General features: G+C 39.6%; 1 protein-coding gene across 12 annotated transcripts in view; it reads right to left on the bottom strand.

Annotated features, from left to right (window-relative positions):
• SHANK2 (SH3 and multiple ankyrin repeat domains 2) overlaps positions 1-21,851 on the bottom strand; it is a 276,108-nt gene that overhangs the window by 89,408 nt on the left and 164,849 nt on the right. For all 12 annotated transcript variants that reach the window (XM_086894900.1, XM_086894897.1, XM_086894895.1 and 9 more), the window contains one exon: positions 20,842-20,966. In XM_086894900.1, coding sequence (XP_086751026.1) covers positions 20,842-20,966 — 125 coding nt within the window. The remainder of the gene's footprint in view (positions 1-20,841; positions 20,967-21,851) is intronic.

Here is a 21,851-nt window from a genome sequence, read left to right as displayed (position 1 = left end):
AGCCTTCCCAGAGGTGTTACAAGTGTGGGAGGCAAACTTTCTAAAAATTAAGGCACTAGATACTAAATAACATGCTGCACACAGAAAACCAGCAATAAATCCCTTGTTAAACTTGTTCATTAAGATCAGGCTAAATTCAGATCTTGTAAGTGACTTATGGATAGGTCATGTGTGTAAGAACTTATAAAGGACTTCAAATGGATTTCTTCAGCTGGGCTTGGCTATCAGTACTTCCCATACGCCTTAGAGATGTTTGTCTTTCCCTTCAGGCTACAAGCACATTTTGGTCTAAGATCCCACATTTGCTACCCCAAAATCCTCAGTTCTTCAGTGGCTGTGGGCCTCCTGTCACCTTGTCGTCAGCAGTTCCCACTTCAACTGCTGTTCACTGAGAGAGTGAAATCATCCAAATGTACTTTGATAAAGAAAAACTTTCAAAATACACTGTGAACTTCTGTGATCTTTGCCTCCAATTTGCAGATACAAAAATGTAGGTTCTAGTGAGAAACTTCTATTTCATCGCACAAGAAGCTGTACGAGGTAAAACAGTAAATAAAGTTGTTACTACATGCCTGTCATGGCTCATCTAAAAATGGTTATTCCACTCCAAAGTTCTGATGACCTCATATACAAATAAAATATTTGTCCTATTATTGTTACAGACCAAAAGCAACCAACACACAAACCTCAGAGCTCTGAAATAATAATATTGGCCCCTTTGCCCCACTAATTATGCAGTTAAATGAATAATTTTTGTCTTCTTTAATTACTTTTACATGGAAAATCATGGAAGAAAAGCCTTATAAATTCAAGATATATCTAATTTTATTTATTTTAACAAATGTAAGCAGCCAAATCATACACATACACATAAACTCCACAATGAGTTACTGAAAGCAAATAAAGTTCGTACAGGAAGGAGCTTAACTGAATTAATGGGACAACTTTGCCTTCTGAATTTCTGATGTTGAAACAGAAAAAGATGAGTGTAGAAAACTGGGAAAAAGATGGTAATTGGAATAGTCAAAGCAAATGCCACAGTACAAGCATTTCTAGATTATTTCTAGTCACTAATAACTATGAGGGAGAAAAAAACTGAGGCAAACACTGTGCACACTGTGCCACCAGTGAATTGCATTAAAACTGCAATACAGATACTATTTAACATTAAAAATCCTGATAAAATTTGATTTTAGAGGATATTTAAACTTCTGATAAAGTATCCTTGCCAACCAGAGAACTCAAGTGGTGTCTTGCAGTTATCATTTATGAGGTAGGATATTGCTTTTTAAATAAGTTTAATATTTTTTACACACGTTTTCTTTATCCATAGTAGTATTTTCTAAAATATATTACTTTTAAAGGTCTTTAATGAGAAATAGTATCTTCACAGCTAATATGACCTCAGTAATAACAGTTTGCTCTGCATTTCAGATTTTGACTCGATTGCAAAGCTGGTGCTCTTTCAATAAAAGATGTCTATCAGTTGTAGTCTTTAAAAAACACACCAGGAAAATTTAAATTATAGCAGGAAGCTGAACTTGACATTGACCTAGATCTGTTTTGTGAAAAAATACATGAAAATAATTATAGATACTATACAGATAAGCCTACATTTTAAAATATTAGTTTTTGAGGCTGTTTTTGCACAGTGGAATTTAATTTCATAAATGATTAATTAAAGGAGGAGACATTCGGGAAGTACCTTGAAATCAAAAGTATCTCTGAAAAGCTGAGAAATTTATTGTGATAAATAGAAACTCAGTCAACAGAACAGCAAAATAATCAGAATTTGACTACACCATGTACCACTAAAATAAGCAGTCTGTGTGGAAAAAATCAGTGTTTCCTATTAAACTGGTGGTGAAAGCTGAGAGTCCAAAATTAAATCAGAATCACAGAATGATTTGGGTAGGGAGAGATTTTTAAAGCTCATCCAGTCCCACCCCTGCCATGGGCAGGGACACCTTGCACTATCCCAGGGTACTCCAAGCCCTGTCCAATCTGGCCTTGGATACTTCCAGGGATCCAGGGGCAGCCACAGCTTCTTTGGGAAATCCATTCCAGGACCTCACCACGCTCTCAGCAAAAGCTTTCTCCCTCACATCTACTCTGAATCTACCCTCTTTTAGTTTAAAACCATCCCCCCCCTTGTCCCCCCAGTAAAAAATCTGTCCCCATCTTTCTCATAAGCTTCCTTTAAGTATTGAAAGGCCACAGCAGGGTCTCCCTGGAGATGTCTCCTCTTCAGGCTGAACCCCAGCTCCCTCCAAGCCTATCACTCGAGGGACACTCATCCCTCTGGTGATAACTTTATTCCCAGTGTCAGTGGGGGGGTGGAGCAGGAGAAGGAGAAGGAGAAGGGAAGGAGTGGGCCACGGAGCTCCAGATTGCAGCACGTTTTCCAGCTCTCCCTGAGGGAAGCACCAGGGCAGGACAGGAGGACGTTTGGGCTTCCTTGCTGCTCCCTGCATTCCCAGCCCCAGAGGGGCCCCAAAAGCTCTCCCGATCCCTTCACAGCGTGGCTTGGGGCACCCCAGGCTGCCTAAGCAGCCAGTTCTCCTGCTGCTACCCAGAGCTAGAGAGAATGAACTGCCTTTTTTCCCTCAGTACACAGAAAATATTCCGGAGGAAGAAAAGGAGGAACCCAGCAGCTTCATCTGTATTCACAGAAAGAGAATATATATATATCTATAAAAATATATATATATATGTATATCATATTCTCAGGATGGAGATCTAATCATGGAATGGGTGGGATGCAGTTCAAATCTCTCTGTCAAGCAGAAAGGAAAAAAAAAATATATATCTGTATGTATATATTCCTAGAATTATAGAATCATTCAGGTTGGAAAAAGATCACCATGTCCAACCATTCCCCAGGGCTGCTAAGGCCACCACTAACTCATGTCCCCAGGTGCCACATCCACACAGCTTTTAATCCCTTCAGGCATGGAGACTCCACCACTGTCCTGGGAGCCTGAACCAGGGCTGAACCATCCTTTTAGTGAAGAAAATTTCCTAGTATCCAACCTAAACTTCTCCTGGCGTAAGTTGAGGCCATTTCCTCTCAAATGTGATGGGACCATCTTGAAAACATGGACAATTCCAATGTATTGGGTGTACACCAAATGCTGTGTGCCATTTATGTTACAATAAAAAATGAAAATAATAACAATAACAATAATAATAATAATAATAATACATTTGTACAGAATAATAATATTAATTATGGTTTGAAAGAGGCTAATCAGAGGAGCTAGTACTCATGAAGGGCTGTCAGCACATTGATGTTTCTGCAGCATGATCTGCCACATTCTCCTACCCAGAAGCTTTTACTTCCTTTTAATAAATTCCAGCTGGAGAAGACAATGAAATCTGTGATATAAACATATTTCAGCAAGTTTGTTGGGTTGAGTTATTCAGATCACTAAAGCAGTACCTCTGGTTTGAATAGCAGTGAGGAGTGACAGCACAGAAGGTGTCTGTAAAATGGGAGTAATCTGCTATTAATGTGTGGTCACTAACAGAACTCATTCACTGTAGACTTTTTAGAATTTAATAAGAGAAAAAAGGGAATAAATGAGGAAAAGCAAGGCAAGCCTTACAGTGCATGTCCCAGCATCATCCACAAGCCTGACAATTTAGGCTTGGGGAGAAGAAACAATGGCAAACTAACAACCAAAAACCAAGCTTGTGTGTTTGCTCCTTTCCTTGCCTTGCCTTGCCTTGCCTTGCCTTGCCTTGCCTTGCCTTGCCTTGCCCTTCCTTTTCTTTCCCCTCTTTTTAGCTCTTAATTCCCTCTAAGAAAAGGCTCAAGCTTTTAATCTCAAAACACTTCTTCAAAATTATAATACCCCAAACCAACAGTCACATAAATGATTACACAAATTATACCATAAAAAGAAGAAACCCTCTTTCGCTACTAGGTTCTGTAGCAAGTATTTAATAGATTACTATTCCCTTCCACAAAGGGTTCCAAATATTCTGCTGGAATTAAAATGGGGGAAGTGGATTGCTCCATTCCTGCATCTTTTAAATGGTTGGAATGGGTCCTAATTGAAACATAATACAGCAAATAACAAAATGATGAGCTTTCCCAGAAGGACAAGGACTGCAAATGTACATTATTACCTATTAAAAGAAGACACTTCCTACATATGTTGGTAGTTTTGCAATTTGATAAAGCAGCTGGGGAGAAATGATATTAAACATATAAATTTTCTTTCTTTGTTGTATATTGATTCTAGTGAATTATATTAAATCTACAGCTATTTTGTTTTGGTTTTGAGAGCTTGTTTGGAGTCAGTTGGCTGCAAAAAGACCATTTTGCCAAGCCCCACTAGCACAGACAAGGGAGCTGAATCGATTAATACGTGAAGAGTTATTCTGGCAAAATGACTGATGTGGGCAGCTGATGGCCCAATCCCATTTCCCACCTGCAGGGATGGCTGCTTCATGCCGGCAAGGGCCACCTCCAAGGCAGCTGGAGCCTTTTCCAGCAGAAGGCAGGAGCCAAGGCAGGGTGGGAAGGGGTGCAGAATTGCCTGACCAGCCCTGTCCCTGCCGGGTTCCATATCCTGGTTGTACATCCCGGTATTTCTCACAGTTGCTTGGAGACAGTTGCTGTGTTACAAATCAACTGGAGCTGTAAAATAGCACCACGGGCACACATTGGTGATACTCTGTCGGGGGGGGTCTTGTACTTGCTGTCTGCTCAGGGCTCTCTCCTTGTTCTTGAAGATGCAGAGTTTTAGGTATTTAGGAAGGGATGACTTAGGAAGGTTTCTGTCCTCACTGATATATTTGTGTTCTGTGTTTAATACCAAATTAAACCTTCTGAAACTGCACTGATCATTTCCCAGTGTTGAATTTTGCTCACAGTATTTTTCTAATTGCATGAAAAAATGTGGAGATTGTCATTATACAGAATGAGGGAAATATTCCATACACTTGCTCAATAAATAAAAGACAAATTTTACAAATTAGTAGCTGCATTTATTTCTTGCTCAGTATTAGAGTATATGAAATACATTTCCCTCTTACACATATGAATCTACACCATGTGTCAGAGCTACCTGACATGAAACAGGAAGAATTTAATTTACTGCCACTCTTTCTGTCCCTTAACAGCTTATCCTCGCTCATATTTCTGACATCTTTTGCACTTTGCATGCATGTATTTTAAGCCAACCATAAAATAGAGGCACAAATACATTTAATGAACAGAAAGCAGGAATACCAGGATCCCTGAGTCCTCTGCAAAGCTGCTTTCCAGCTGGTCAGCCCCAGCACATCCTGGTGCCTGGGGGGATTCCTCCTCAGGTACACTTCCTTTGACATACTCAACATTGGCATCTTTTAGTTAAGCTCCAAATGCTTTACTGGTTTTGTATTGTGCCTAAGATCCTATAGCCCATCATTGTTGTACATATTTAACAGAACAACTCACAGAGCACAGCCCTCAAAAACTGAGCTCCTTTTCCCTGTATTTTGAAATCAGCCCATTTACCCTTTATTTCTTATCCCAGGAGGTCATTTTCTGTTACTACACAATAAGCTGGTTTTAAAGCACATTTTTCCCAATATTCAAATGAAAGCTGAGACTGCCAAGGCAGTTATTCATACAATCACCAATTTCTTCCAAAAACATGACTTCCCATTTTGGAATCACTACAGCTGGAAAGACCTCCAAGATCATTGAGTCCAGCCTTTGACTGAACACCACCATGCCCCTGAACCATATCATGAAATGCTGAATTTTGCCTCCTGAAGGCTGGTGGGTTTTTCAATCCCTTTTCTAACAATTCTAATCTTTCTGACACTAGCACCAGCTCTCCAGCTGTGGGGACATTCAGTTCTCAGGTTGTTACTCTAAGTGTCTTGAGGAAGCAGCCGTATCCCAAACTCCTCCATAGCTGGACTAAGAACTCTCTGAGGTTTCCATCAGTAACATTCTCTTTCAACAGGGCTGCCTTCTAAAGGTCCATCATCCTTCAGGTCTGCTGACCTCAGACAGACCTCCCTGTTTCTGGCGCATTTGAAAGAAAAACATCTATCATCAGATTTTTGTGCCTTTGGCTACTTCTTCCTCAAAATCTATTTTGGTGAGCCATACCACAGAGTTTTAACTCTGCAGGGTTTAAAGTCTTTTCTCCCTTATTCATATTTCTGGCTTTAAACTAAGGCTTCCTAATTCTTAGTGATACTGTTTAGAAGCCATTTAACAACACTGTCTTTTTTGGTGGCTGCACTCTTAATAGACAAAAAAAAAAGAGGGAGGAAAGAAAAAAACCATTCAGATATCTTTTGTTTTAAAAGGTATCTAAAGCAGGCCAATCTGTGATGAAGTATGCTAAATTTCCAGTATCAGAGCAAATAAAAATACTTGTAGAGCCAAAGAGAAATCCTGTTTAGCTCAATTTATGCTTTAATTTTGCAAGCCATGTATTGCTCTGGAATTGTTTAATTTTTCACCCTTGAGCTTGTTGTAGCAAGGGTTATCCTGCCACATGCTGGGTCAGGCTTTCTGCAGAGCCATCAATCCACATAAAGTGTATCCAGACAGGTCCAATCCAGGACAATTTTGAGAGCTCTCAGGAGCTGACCCGTGTCTCTCTCTAAACTGATGAGGCAGCACTTCTCTGTGCAGCCAATTCTTTCCTGAAATATTTCATTATTTTCTTTTTTTTTCGTTACTTTTCTGTATCCCAGAGACCACCTCAGTCCTCCTAGAATGGATGGCTTGGAGCAGCCAAATTTCTCTTCAGACCAAGCAAACTCAGTGAAATTTATCCAAAAGACCATTGATTGAATTAGGATATTTTAGTGACAAACTGAGTCACAAATGCACCATTCCAAACCGTTAATTTATTAGGTCATATAACAGAGAAAGAATTTGATCGTAACATTATAACACAGCTGTTTTATTTCAGATGTGGAACAAAGCCAAGGATTTGATAATTGTGCTGCTTCAATTAGTGGTGACTCGAGAGCTGGTGAAGTGGCATTGTTTGCTGCCAGGCAGGAAGCCCAGGGAAGCTCATTAACCAGGCTGAGGATGTGAAGGGCTGGGGGGCTGATCCTCAACAGGCCATGGCAGGCGGCGGCACATAAGCAGCAGGGACCTTCCTTTCCCACACTGAGCACAGTTAGCAGCAGTTCTGCTTAAAATCTGCACTTCCCAGCAAAAAATACCTGCATCTTCCAGCCAAAGGATAACAGGAAAAAATGTCTGGGGCTGTGTAGAGATCTCAGAGAATCATGGAATCATAGAATGGTTTGGGATGGAAGGGATCTTAAAGGTCATTTAGTTCCAACTCCCCTGCCATGAGGGAGACACTTCCATCAGGGACACCTTCCACCAGACTAGGAATATGATGAAGATCATCATAATGTGACAGAGTTGATTTGCATATCAGCATTGTCAGTGAAATCAATGTCTGTGGTCTTCTGTTCATTTCCATGGAAGTTCAATCCCATATGCTTCTCCTTTCTTATTCATTTCCCTGCATTAGAACAGTTTATTCATCTTTCCTCTGCCCTGCCTTTATCACTATATAGTCATCCTATCCCTATAGCAGTGACTTGCTGTCAATATTTTAATAATGTTACCGTAACTCAGCTGCCCCCAGCTCTCGGTGCTGGATTAGTGTCCCCTGGAAATCACTCCATGCAGAAGTTGGGAAGCTTTTGCCTCAGCCAAGGGAAAAAGCTCACAGTGATGTATTATATTGCCACTGCAAATCTCTCCCTTGTAGAGCCAGACAAGGATGGAGAAAGGTTGTCAGCATTAACCACCATGGTTGCTATTCTTATTTGACCTTGGGAGTGAAGGGGAACAGCAGAAAACAACGAATTGCTCTTCATATTTTTCAAACTGCTGGAAAAAATTGTCAGAGGGAGAATCAGATCATCTTCCTTTTTTATACTCTCACCTCCTTAGAAAGCTTATTCATATCCCTGTCTCTTTTTGTTCTTCCTAACACATACTCATTGGTGCATTTTTGGAGGGGCACAGGGAAAGGGGGGGGCAGAGGAGGCTCTGCTCCCCCAAATCCTCCTCCTGGTTGGCTGAGAAACCAAAGGGTTAACAGTATTATTATTATCATTCCCCACCACTTGCATTACTCAGAAAAATCCCGGCAGGCTGCCAAAGCTGCCACAAAACATGAACAGCCTGAAGAGATGGATACATGTGGTGGCTGAGGCAGCTACATCCAGCTCAGGCTACCACTGCCATGAGGAATGCTCGGAGAAAAGGGATCTCTCCAGACCACACGGCCCCGGGAATGCCTGGAAAACGTGACAGCACTTCAGGGAGCTGGACTTGAATTGTTCCATTCCAGCTCTGCTACTGGGTTCTGAAGTTTATTTTGGGACTGAAATGAGGTGCACAATTTGGACATCTCTGCTTGAACCAGGGGCTTATCTCCAGTCCCCAACAGAGGAATCTGAGGAGACAGCTGGCACTAACATCAGGATGACAAGACATGGAGCAATGAGAGTGCGACAATTACAATCAATGGTTTCACCTTTTTAAGAATTCCTCTAAAAGTGAGGAATTTAGGTAACCAAAATATTTTTTAAAGATTGGCCATGCTTCCCAGATGTTAGAAAGTGCTGGATTTATGCTTTTTTTCCACGTATAAACAGTATGTTACCAGCCTAATTCCCATATTTTATTGTTGATAACCTTTGAGCAATTCAGTGCCTTTGATGGAAAGCCATAAATCTGACAATTTTCAAATGTTTAATTTTTCAAAACATGTACTGTCATTGCCTGCCTACTGGTATTTATGTGGAAACACGTGGACTGGATTTATCCAGCTCAACATACGTTTCTGCCCGGAGTGTCTTCTGAGCATTTGTGTCCCAAACCTGGGTCAACCAGGCCCTTGTTTAGTGCCCAGATATGGTCTGAAGTCCTTAAGAAAGAAATAATTTCTACAAAATTTTTGAAGAAAAAAAATACTATTTTATTTTTATTTGCATAGCTCTTAGTCTTTATTCCTTCTGGAAATTAGTTGGTGTGCATTTTCTACCTTGCACAGTAAGTTTAGTAAACATTACATTTTAAATGAGGTTCTGAAATTCCAAGTCTAAGTCTAACCTTCTCCCTTCAACCACTCCTAATATATCTTAAAATTCCAACAGAGCCATTCAGCAAAGGTGTTAACTTGCAAATACAAAATTGATCGTCAGGTTGATATCTTAAAGCTTTATTTTGCATCACAAAACACCTCACACTCTGTTAAATCATTGGATCAAAATGTGTCAGTAGGCTGATAGAAAAAAACCAATCTGTAATCACTTTTTTTTTCCATTTTCTTGTTTTCTCCCCATCTCTTCCAGCATTTGTGAGAGTTTTATTTCCTGATTTATTTTTTCTCATTAGCAAGAAGATTGGCAAATGAAGAGAAGTATGCTGGGATTACATTTTATCTATTTCTGGTCTCTCTGCCTGTCTGATAGCAGCTCATCCACTGCTTGGAGGATCTTACCCCAAATCAGAGCAAAACACTCAAAGTTTAACTTAGCAAAGATGAGTAGAGGGCAGAAGGACTGGATCTTACAAAACCTTTTAAATACAGATTATCTATACTGAAAGAATGAAATAAAATCAACCCCTTCTTGTGCTAGAAGCAGATGGGGCTTGCAGAGAGCAGGAGCACCCTTTGGGAATGGGTTATGGAGGCTAAGCTTGCACACATCACTCCAAACTCCACATTAAGCAAATTCTCAAGTCTGCAGACTAAAGATCTTATTTTATATTTAGTAAATAAAGTACCAGAAGGGCAGGAACCTTCCCACAACTACAGACCAAGTGATTTTTTAATATTTGTCATTGTAACAGGGCAGTTTTCAGAGTAAACTTTGTGGTGAGAAAGTTCTCAGTATGCATGGGAGAGAACAGGAACCAACGTGAATCAAAACTAATTAAAATAATAATTCAAAAGAGACACTTCTCCCAAAGACATTACTGCAGAACAATAAAGGAATTGCTGTGCAAACATGGCATATTTTATTGAAGGCAGCATTTCTTTTTTCGGATCCCTATGGACTGGAAACCAAAATTCAAAGTGGAGAAAAAAATGTTCCTTGTCTATAATATCTGATAAAATTGAGATATTAGAAGGGAAAAAAACCCCAAAACTAAAACAATAAAACAAAGACCAAAAGCAAAAAACAACAAACCCCTGATATTCTCCCACAGAGACAAACAAATAAGAATTAGAGTTTTCTAAAATGTGGATTTGCACATTCATGCCAATTTGAAAGTTAATGCTTAGAATGGGTTATACATCTCCAAAAAACTGCTGCCATGTCACTGATCTGTGCTGATTATGAGTAACTGTGTTAAAACTGTCTGGGTGGATAATTTCTTTGCAGCGGCATTTTTGCATATAAGATTGTCATAAATTAATAAATAAATAAACAACTTGTACATCTTACTACATCAAAAGGTCTTTAGAAATATGTAAATTGGATTAATGGCATTCATTTGTACATTAAAAGCAGCAAAACAGAAAATCTAAAACTATGTAAAATATCAAATGTTTTTAATATTCAGAGAGTCAAGCTGAAGCTTCAGTAGTAATCCAGCAATTAGATATGGGTTAGTATGCAGATGAAGGAGGAATTTCACTCATTAAAAATTCCTCTGTAATGTCAGGAAGGTGGCAATATTCCTATGTGGAAAATGCATTCTTGGTGATTTTTACAACGGTGTTGAACATTGTACCAGTTCCATTTTTATGTTCCAAACCCTTCCCTGTTTTCTAAGGTTAAATACAAGAATTTACCCACTACATAATCCCTTCAGAGATGGAAAAAGCTACTCATACAATCTTTCTATTCCAGTGACAGTTAATATTAACAGATCCTAATCTACCCAAAATGAATCTTTCACTTCAATCTGCCTTGAAAAAGAACAAGAAAAAAGTTGGGGCCCGAATTACAAGATTTAGTGTAGCTGCTTTAGGAGTGTTTGAATAGTTCAGAAAGGATCCAGCCACCACATGCAACCATCAGAGGATTCATCCACCATGGGAATGTTCTGAACTGTGTTTCCAGTTCCAGTGAAGCAGCTGAAACATGAGCACTTGGATAAGGCAACTGCAGAAAGCTGGAACTGCCTCACAGAACCCTAAAATCTTGCAAGTTATCCCAACTTATTTGCAAGGATAGAACCAGAGAATGTTTTAGGTTGGAAAAATCCTCAAAGATCACTGAGTCCAACCACTAACATAGCACTGCCAAGGCCACCATTGATCCATGTTCCCAAGTGCCACATCCACACAGCTTTTAAATTCTTCCAGCAATGGTGGCTCCACCACTGCCCTGGGCAGTCTGTTCCACGACCTTCTTTCTGGAAAGATATTTTTCCTAATATTAAATCTAAACCTCACCTTAAACTTGAGGCCATTTCCTCTTGTCTTGTTCCTTGGGAGAAGAAGCAGAGGCCACCACAGCCTTAAAATGGCAGCAGTTTCCCAGTTTTGCATTATTTGCTACCATTCAAGGCATGGGCAAGTTTATTTACCTTCAGAGCTGACAAAGAGAAACACCAGGTCTCAGGCCTGAGGTTTTCACACCTTTACACGTGGAATGAGACTCATCCAGAGAAAACCACCTTGATCAATCCCTTGGGGAGGCTTAATAGGAACAAGTTCAAGCACCCAGGTTTGGGCCCGTACCATGAGAAAGTAGCAAAAGTTCTTAACAGCACTTCTGCAGAGGTTTGCTTGGGATGCAGAGAAGAAACAGGGAAAAAAAGTGCAGGAAAAGGAGTTTTAGAGACGAATATTCCTAGTTTTTGAGTCTTGGATAACAGCTGCCTACATAATTTCCAGCTCTGAAGAACCACCACTTTTTTAGCTGTGCACATGATTTCTATTAAATCTCCAAACTATTCTAAAAATGCACAGGGAATTATGGGAACCAAAGAGCTACTCCCAGAGAAAACCCATCTTCAGTTCCATTCCAAATCTATCTGGTTTTGTACAAGCCAGCTCCAAAATAGGCACAGTCAATAAGGCATATTTACATATAAAAAACCCAAAAAACTTTTACAAAATTATTACAGTGGTTGTTTTGCTGGCCATTTAAGAACAATTTCCTCTTTAATTTAGGAGTTAAAGTCAGCTATAATCATCCCCAGTGTAAATAAATACACCAGATGCAGTTAACAACTCACAAGCCTGTCAGCAGTGACCACGGCTTCTCACAAATCTATCTGGTGCTGAAAAGTCACAGGCCGAGTCCATTAAAAACAATAGCAGTTGTTTGGAGAACAGTTCTGGTAGAAGGAATTGCAATAAAAAATATTGAGGAGATTGATGTGGTGAAATAAAAAATAATTCTTTGATTTTGCTGCTTGTATTTTTTTTTTTTAAATAAAATACAGCAGAATCAACACAAGACTTTGGTATCATCTCTCTAGATTTTTGTATATTTGTCCAGAACCAGCCCTTTTTGTAAAAGGCTGTAAATAAACTCTTCCATTACTTCTTTTTATGTACTTCTATGTTTTCAAATTTTCTCTTCATCAGCAAATAAAAAACACTTGTCTATGCACACTTATCCTATCATCCTATACACCCACTCTTGAGAAACCATGTATTTGCTAGGACAATTTCCAGTGCTCTGATCAGCAAAGCCCTCAGAGACCTTCAAGTCCAGCCACATCCAGAACCCAAAACAGAGTCACGACTTGGCCATGAAGACAACACAGGAGATCCTATTTTGACCATGGAGAAATGATGTTTTTCTAACAAGTGAAAACTTTGTACCACAAGATGAGAAGAACAAGAAATCCAGATCCCCAAACAGCTGCCAGAATATGTGAGGCAAAAATGAGATGGTGATAAAGGATTATTATTCTTCATTGTTGTATACAAGAGTCTCTGAAGATTCCTATCAGTGGCACAACAGAATGTAAAATGTTATTTCTAATCTGATTGATTTAAAGTACATTTCAATTTGCTTATTAGATGAATTTGTTGAGCCCCACAGTCACAAGCCATGGGAAATGCTTTGAAGGTAGAGAAAAAAACAAGGCAGGGATTCCTTGGAAAGCCACCTTCTCTCTCACTGGGGTCCTGCAGAGTTGCACAGTAATTTCAGAGGAGTGCAGCAGCTCTGAGTGGGATGGCCACCATTTATTGGGATAACTGCAGCGCTGAATATTCCCATGAATTTGCCATCAGAGATCTTAGCAGGAGAATAGCAATGGGAAAAGAAGCCTTCTCCTGCTTTTTTTAAGCAATTAATGGATTACATCTGAACCCACTCTTCTGTAGAGGACACATGCTAGAGATTGGATATAAGAGGAATATTAATTGAAGGAATGCAGAGCTTCTGCTAGATCAGACCCAAAAGTTCAGAATATCTTCAAATGAAGTGTTTCTGCAGTTCTTAGCACCCACACAGAAGCAGTGGGGAGTCTGCTGTGTGTACCAACATGGAGCGATTTATTTAACCCCTCTGAAACCTCGAGAACAGTTTAGGAACTTGGTGCCACAGTAAAGCTTAGAAATGGATGACACTGAGGAAACCCTACCAAAAACCACTAAATGAATACATGTCCACCTACAGAGTTCTCATTTGCTTTTTCAGATTTGGAGATAATAGCAAAGATATATTTGCCTAGTAGGGGTCCATGAGTGAAGCTATTTTTTTTCAGAAAACTTGAATTTTTGGGATAAGGAGAGAGGGGAAAGCTACTGCCCATGAAGCATATGATGATCAGATGTTCCTAATCTTCATTTTAACCTCTGCACAGACTTGTGGTTCATGAAACACAACCCACTGACCATTTCAGTGTCAGACAAATTGATTGGCAGTCTCAGAATAGGAAAAAGAAAACTGTCCAGTAAGTAAATGAAGAAACCATGACACACACATGCAACTCCCCGTGATAGTATTTATCCTGCTTGTAAGATGCTTGTACCTCCCCCAGAAAAAGGAAAAAGGAAGAAAATAAGGAAGGAAGAATTCCAGATTTTTAGATTAGTTCTGTCCTCAGCAATAGGAGTTTGCTAGTTCATCCTCCTCCATTTGAAACAAGTCATCTGCTTTCCCTCACCTGCAGTTTTGCAGGTTTGTAGCAACATCCCACAATTAAAAGAAATGTTATTTTCTCCCTTTAAATGCCAGGCACAAGTAGTGTTTTTCATATAGCTCCAATCCAGCAACCAGGTTTCCATAGTATCCAGAGACTAAAAAAAGACAACAGGCTTCAGGGAAATTAAGTTTAATAGAATGTCTTGTGGTAATTGCCCAACCACACCACAAAAATGGCATTTATTTATTTGGTGTTAGTTTTAATACTTAACCCCAACACCTGAGAGCTGGAAATGGAAGAGATGCATTATTCCTGCGTTATTTGAAGAGAGGCTGGTCAGATTTCTGCGTGAGTGAAGACCATCCAGAGCTGGGCTTTATGTGAATCACAGGATGGCCAAGGTGGTTAAATGCCTTCTGGGTAGCTTCTAGGTGGCCAAGAACTGGCTGGTTAAGCAGCTTAACTTTGCTGGTTTTAGAGGATTTTGTAGTAGGAATTTGGGGAAACAGTGGTTTTCATACTTATTAGGAATCAGAAAGCTCCCTGTGGATATCTCCATGCTCCACATGCAGTCCCATGAGCTTTGGCAGAATCCCTTAGGATAGGAATGTCAGGAAATTCTCCTGAAATACTGTGGCATCCAGGCCAAAATACCTTAAAATTGGAATGGAGAACTGAATGGACACATTCACACAGAGCTAATTCTGGCTGTTGCTGCCATTATCATCACAATTCCTTGCAAATCCTCCTCTCAAAGTAGCATAAGAATCACCTGAGTTTCAAAGAGCTACTTGTTAAATTTTGGGGAACCAAAAGCACAGCACACACCTCATGGAGAGTCAAGGCTAAAGAAAAAGGCTTCCCAGTTCTGCTCACAGCCTGGAAAGCAAAGGGCTTTCATTCTTGTCTCTCTTCATTTTTATTTTAAAGCATATTACTTGCTTATAAGTGAATAACTGAGCTCCTCTAAGAGCCGAATTATTTTTTGTCTGCCCATTTCCATCTATGTCAAAAAGGAAACAGTCTTAATAACGCATTTTAAAAATGAACCAAGATATGTTCCTCTTTTTTATGATCACACTGGCACATTCGGAACACCATCACTTCCTACGGGTTAGTGGATACGTGAAAAAAGCCGATAAAAAGAACAATCGGAAACAGCTATATACAGTGGGTTTGTGCACATCCAAAGCACTCTGAGGGCACAAAAATTTCACTCAGCAGCCACCATCCACTCTAAACATAAATTAAGAAAAAAAACCTAAAAAACCCAAACCCTCAGTCACTCAGTTTAAGTGGAGAGAAAGTAAAACACTTCTCCATCAAGTGAAAAATTAATTCCCTTGGTCAGATGCTGCTCAGACACACCAGGATGCTCCACACTTGTATCACAGCTGCTCTTTTTCCAAGAGCCCATTGTCCCAACCCTCCAGTACATCTGCAGCTACACTTCAGCAGGAGAATTCCAAAATGCAAAACAGAAAGAAAGTTTTGTTTGGACTCTCAAGAGCTTGCATTTTAAGCAGTGTCAGGGGCTTGCTGATGCTTAATAGACATAATTTTACAGATGCCACCAAGAGGATAATGAGTAACTGGTTAATAGAAGAAAGCTTTTTCCTCTAATGGTTGGTTAAATCAAATTATGTGCCAATTAAATATACAGGTTTAAAAATAGTGGTGCCCAGGCTGATGCTGTGTACATATAAAAAAATCCCAGAATGGTTTTTGTTGGAAGGAACCAAAGACTATCCAGTTCCAAGCCCCTGCTCTGGCCAGGAACTCCCACTCCAGAAGCTCAAACACTCTAGCGCTGCTGCAGTTTTGGCAAACCCCTCATCATTAGAAAGACATTTGTAGAGTTGCTCCAAACCCAAAGTAGGTGCTGTCTAGGAACAGAGCAGCTCCCAGCCTGGCTGTTCTCCTGCCAAACAGGAGGCTCCCTGGCTGGGCAGGAGCAGCAGCCAAGCTGGCAACAAAAATCCCTCCTGCAAGACACTGAACTAATGTGGACCTGACTCTGCTTGTCCCCCAGAAAGGCCTAAGTGTGAGAGCTAAATCCAGCCCCCAGAAATGTACTGAGAATGTTGGGTTTTTTTCTTCCTCCTACACACACCACTCTTATTAAGCACTGCATGGAGCTGATGTCCATGCTGCTGGGAGGAGAGGAGCAAACTTTCAGCTGCAACATGAGAATCCCTGTTCATACAAGCCATTAACAAAGCCTCCGTTTATTTCCAAGACAGAAAAAAGTATCATGGTTCCCATGAGACTGCATGGGGAAAAAAAAATAAATTTAGATTTCTATCTGGTGGTAGAAGCGAGCAGAGTTCATACTAGAAACAAGAGAAAATACAGCCACAGGATAATTAATGAAGATTATCAAAGGATGGAAAGGTTTCTTTATTGCTAAAAGGACTGGAATCAGTAATAGCTGGCTTTGTAAAACCACTGATTCACCCAGTCGTTGAACACCAATGTAAGGCATAACATTGCTAAAAATACTCATAATTACTAGAGTCTAAGCTACAACAATAAAGTTCAAAGTTTTCTCCCTACAGCTGTTTTCAACTTTGTATAAAGTGCTTACTGGAATAAAACCAGTAGCCCATTGCTGAATATGAACTTTCATTTGTGCATGAAGTTGGGGGTTTTTTTTTGGTTTTTTTTGATATTTCAGATTTTTTAAATGTCTCTTTAAATGCTTGTTGCTACTTCTTACGTTCAGTCAGAGGACAGACATCTTTAATATAATGATAAAGTAATAAAACATTTATTTTCCACTCAAAACCAGTTAAGAAAAGTTTGTACTAGTAAATTGTATAAACTTTCAAGGATGAAGAAATACAGATACACTATATAATATAATATCTATATTATATATTATAATATAATATATAAGTATATAATAAATATACTACAGATATTTTGCATGTTTTAGTAAAAAATAACAGCTGAAGAGTTCTGCAGCAAAATGATGACAGTTCCTCTATTACCATCTCTGGTTTTGATCCTCAAATTAAACCTTGAATTTTGCCCTTTTGTTTTTACTTTTTAAATGAATAATTCACCAGATTTATCTAGTTTACATATTAACTGGAATGTAAATAAGCAGCCATGCTATTCCAAAGACAATAACATTTCAATTTATCTGGAAAAATAAGAGATTTTATGGCACACTAATGCAAACTGCAATGCCTCATTTAGAGAACAAATGCTTTGTTCTGGTAAAATATTGCAGAATTAACTCAGCTTTCTGAGTATTGATATTGTAACATTATTGTTTGTGTGACAGAGAAAATCCCCACGAGCCACATCAGGCAACACCTGCAGAACAGCTGCACACTCATGGGCACAACAAGAACAAATGGTTAATAATCCAGTGGGGGTTAATTTTTAAAGACAATCTATGTCCTACAACACTAAAACCCTCAAAAAAACTACATTCTGAGTTAAAATAGGCCTTCCAGTTTAATGGATTTCTTAAATATGGTTAGACTTGTTTATATCATCAAAGCAAATTTCCAACACTACTTCACCTTCAAGAATTCTTGAAGTTGTGTCTTAAGGCAGAACACTCTGAATTTTTCCAAACCTGAGCAGTTACAGTATAGAAATCCAGTCACTGATGAGTTATTAATGACCTACAAAGGAATTAGTGATGATTGTATAGTTTTAACCCTTTTCTAAAGGAGACTGCAATATTTAGCACTTGGCCTAATATATTGCTTTACTTTTATCTATCTTTTTAATCAGGCTGATATCAAGATTCAAGAAAACATCAACTAAAATAGTGAGAAATAACACATAGGTCAAGCTGTAAAATCTCAGTTAAAACAACCAAATCATACCCATCCTTCTTCTCTGATTGTTCATCAAAGCTAAGGAAAAAAAACCACATTGAATTGGCATCTCTTGAATTGCTTATGAAAACCCACATCTACTGACAACTGCCTCAACCTCATTCCTTCAGCTATAAAACTGCTTCTGCACTTTTTCAGTACATTAGCCCTGTGGTCTATCCAGGAAAGCCACTACACACTTTACAATTTTTATCAAAAAAACCACGGCTGGGTTTGAAGCAAGGAGGAGACAAACCACACACTGTCAGAAATTTCCATGGAGACTCTGTAAGCACTGTTTCCAAGGGCAAGTATAATGTTCACCTCTGAAGTCTCATGTTAAAATTAATTGTACAGGTTGGACAAATCAGGAACTGCACACTTGATAAAAACTCAGTCATATGATACAATGCCAGCTGTTCAGGTAATCCCTACTCCATTTATCTGCTGGAGCAAGAGAGCACCTTTTCTTCCTATTTTGTACTGATCTTTTGTTTTGCTCCACATATATCAACTCCAAACATAAATTTTTATAATGCCTCATAGCTGATATTGAAGTGTTCCCTCCTTCAGAACATTCCAGACCATAGCTGTACACAAAGAAATGATGCCTTGTCTTCTCCTACCCTCGTGCTTTCCAAAGAAAGTATCTATCTCCCTGTCAAACCTGTCTTTCCAGAGTGAGGTTCCCCTCATCTCCACGACCCCAAGCCACCAAACCTCCTGAAGCAGGAATGAAGTATCTACTCTGCCTCTCATTTTGCCCCCTGCCAAACCAGACTCTCTCCCCCTAACACCCAGCGCCTGCCACGAGTGTAATAAATAGCACTAATTAGGATCCTGTTTGCCCATCAACTCTTTTATTATTCATGTGACATTTATGATAAATGCCTGACATTACTTAAAAATGCTTGAGGTGGCACTTACATACAGAGGCATAAACTTCAGAGTCATGGGAGAAATAATTTAGCAGCAAGGCAGGCTGACTACACAACCACTTGCTGACATGTGAATTTAAATCTTACTGTTCAACACAAAAGATGAAGTAGTTTGGCATTCCTAGAAGTGCAGGTGGACTCCTATTTCAACAGTCTTTTGCATCACCGTAAATACCTCTAAAGATGGCTTTCCCCAGCCAGCCAGGACTGTGCACTGCATGTTGGCCATAAAACAGAAAAAAAATCCCTCCTTTCTCCAACAGAAAAGTCTTCTGCAACAGCCAAATTGTCATTTCTCAGGATTATCATATTCTTTTAATTAAGTTGCAAAATTCAGAACAGAATAACCCCAAAGAACATAAATTAAACAGAAATGGATTTGATTTGCATGTAATAATGGCTTCTTTCAGAATTAATTACAAATATGCTGGAGTATGGATTAACGTCCTCCTGATTCAGCACAGTATGTGCATGTTTAGCTGCTCTTCTAAGCTAAGGCTAGGAGTAAATTGTCTAGGCAATTAATTATAATTCTTCTCTCATTTGCCAAAAAAACCAGTAAAGCTTTGTGCAGAATCAGTTACCCAGCTTTCTTCCACCCCTTCAGAGATCTTAAAAAAATCCATGGGCATATTTTTCATTCCATAATGAATTAAATTGCACATTGTTCACGATCAATTCTATCTGTGCAATCTGCCAGTACAGATTCTTCATACTTCCCATGGATTAGAAGCCTGACAAGAAAGCAACCTCTAAAAATACAGCCTTGTTTCAAAAACCCCACCTAACAGGAACAGGGAGAGCTTTGGAAGGATCCCTGCCCAGGGAAAGCAGCAGTTCCATTTGTAAGCTGGTCTTTAACGCTAAACGCTTCTTCTTAAGTAAACAAACAGCAAGGGAAATGTGCTTGAAGACAGAGATAAAAATGCACATCTATTTACTTTAAAAGCCTGCAAAGCCTGTTCTTTCACGGCTACAGTGTGAGGAAGTGGTGCAACTATTTAAATTCAATCACCATGGGAGTTCAAGGCACACTCCAAAAAAAGCTGTGTTGTACCCTCTCCCGCATGCAAAAGCCATCTCTGCAGAAATAAACGTTGTAACACCAGGAAATATTTTACCAAACCATACATGAGCCTGAAGATGAACACATCAAACAATGTAAAATCAATAGATCTTACAGACAAGGGTTGATCAATCCATCTCAAAAGACCTATTTTCAATTCCCAGTTTTACAGTACCACGGTATCCCTTTGATGGTCATGAAAAGGTTGTAGAGGGATGAGGAAGAAAAATCCCAAGTAATTATTTTGCTCCAAAATGCCCAGCAACACTCAAAAGGGGAACCAACTATTTAAACAAAACTTAAAATACCAAAAAAAAAATCCTCTAAAATATCAAACATGAGATATTTTTGGCATGAATGAGCAGAGTACTTAAATATACCCTCTTTATAAAGTAATTTATACTGCAATAACTTCCATTGCTTATTTTTTTGTATTTACAGTGTAATGTTGGAAAAATTCAATTTTAAGCCCAAGTAATTTGCTTTATTCTCCATGGTTACTAAACGCCACTAGACCACAGATATTTCTGAGTGCAGATATAGTTGCATAAAAAGTCATGAATTTTGGTTACTCCCTGAAAATATTTAGAAGAAAACAGAACTGATAGCCCACAATAAATACTGAAGTTCGTATAAATTTCAGTAAGTGAAAGAAGACTATGACCTCACAAATATCTCTGCGAGTGTATTCCCAAAGGACAAAAAGAACAACCAGAAAATTCCCAGCCAGCCTGACCATTGTTCTCTATCACTACTTTCCTGAATGCTGCATGAAGTTTTAAATTGATCAAGTGAAGCACATTACTGGTGTTAGCCCACAGAACTTGCTGCTCAGAGGCATCCCACGCTTTTTTACAGAGTCAATTCTCCAACGGGAACATCACTCTTTCCCCAACAGAGCACTGAGAATCAAATTTCAGGATCTCCTACCTCGATCAAAAAGTCTCCAGTTCTCAGGCCAGCTTGCCATGCTACTCCCCCTTCATCCACAGATTCCAAGTACTGCAAAGCAGGAAAGGCTGGAGTTGGGGTGAATTCTTCAATTGGTGTGTCAGCTTTAAAAATAAATACCACATTAAAAAAAGAAAGTTATGGAGTGCTTGCAAATACCACTTGACTACAGGCCTATCATTGGCCATTCCAATTTAGGGTTAAAAAATGGTGGGTGCTGGAAGTGAGAGGGATGTGCTTCACGGGAGATTTGGATGCTGGGGACAGAGTGCAGCCCTCTTTGCAACAGCAATCCACAGGTCTTCCTTCCAGAGGAGGAAATACCTGCTCCTTTTCTGACACAAACCAAATCCAACTGCACCAGGCCATAGCTGGGTTCTGATATTCCAGGATATTCAGTATTGGCTCAAGTAACTCTTTTGTGTGCCTGGAAGAATGCTGTAACTCTGGCAACATCCTCCTTAAAAATGAATTATGTGCTGGAGCCAGGAGAGAGCATCTGGCCAAACTAGGGGGGTGGGGTGGGTAGCAAAGGATGAGAAAGATCAAGCAGAATTTTTTTTTTCCTCTCCTAAATTTAGATGTGTATAACAAAGAAGAGACCAGAAGAAATCACTTTTTAGGACAGGAGGCACAGCTGGCCCTGTGACAGCCCTGCCTGCCCCTCTATGTCACGTACACACACAGGCAGAAAAGTCCTTGGGTCTTTCACCTGAGGTGCCCCCGCTGCTACAGAGAAAATCTGGGGGAAACTGTTGGGCTCGCCCAGAGGAAGTGAGCCCTGCTCAAAGCATTGATAATCCACAGCAATGCTCAGAGATGAGGCAGTGCCTTGGGCTTTCCTGCTTCAACTCCAAACATTTCATTTGGCTAAATCTGGCAAAGCTTTCCCAGCCCTGCAAATCCACGGTGGCACCAGCTTAGGTGTAGGGGTGGGGAACAGGGAGAGCAAAAGCCATGTCCTAAGAATGAAGACATGGAATAATTTT

This window comes from Cyanistes caeruleus, chromosome 6 (assembly GCF_971803275.1).
Source record: "Cyanistes caeruleus chromosome 6, bCyaCae1.hap1.1, whole genome shotgun sequence".
In the NCBI taxonomy this organism is placed as follows: Eukaryota; Metazoa; Chordata; class Aves; order Passeriformes; family Paridae; genus Cyanistes; species Cyanistes caeruleus.
Note: the sequence above shows the minus strand (reverse complement) of the source record. Positions and strands in the feature narration are given on the sequence as shown.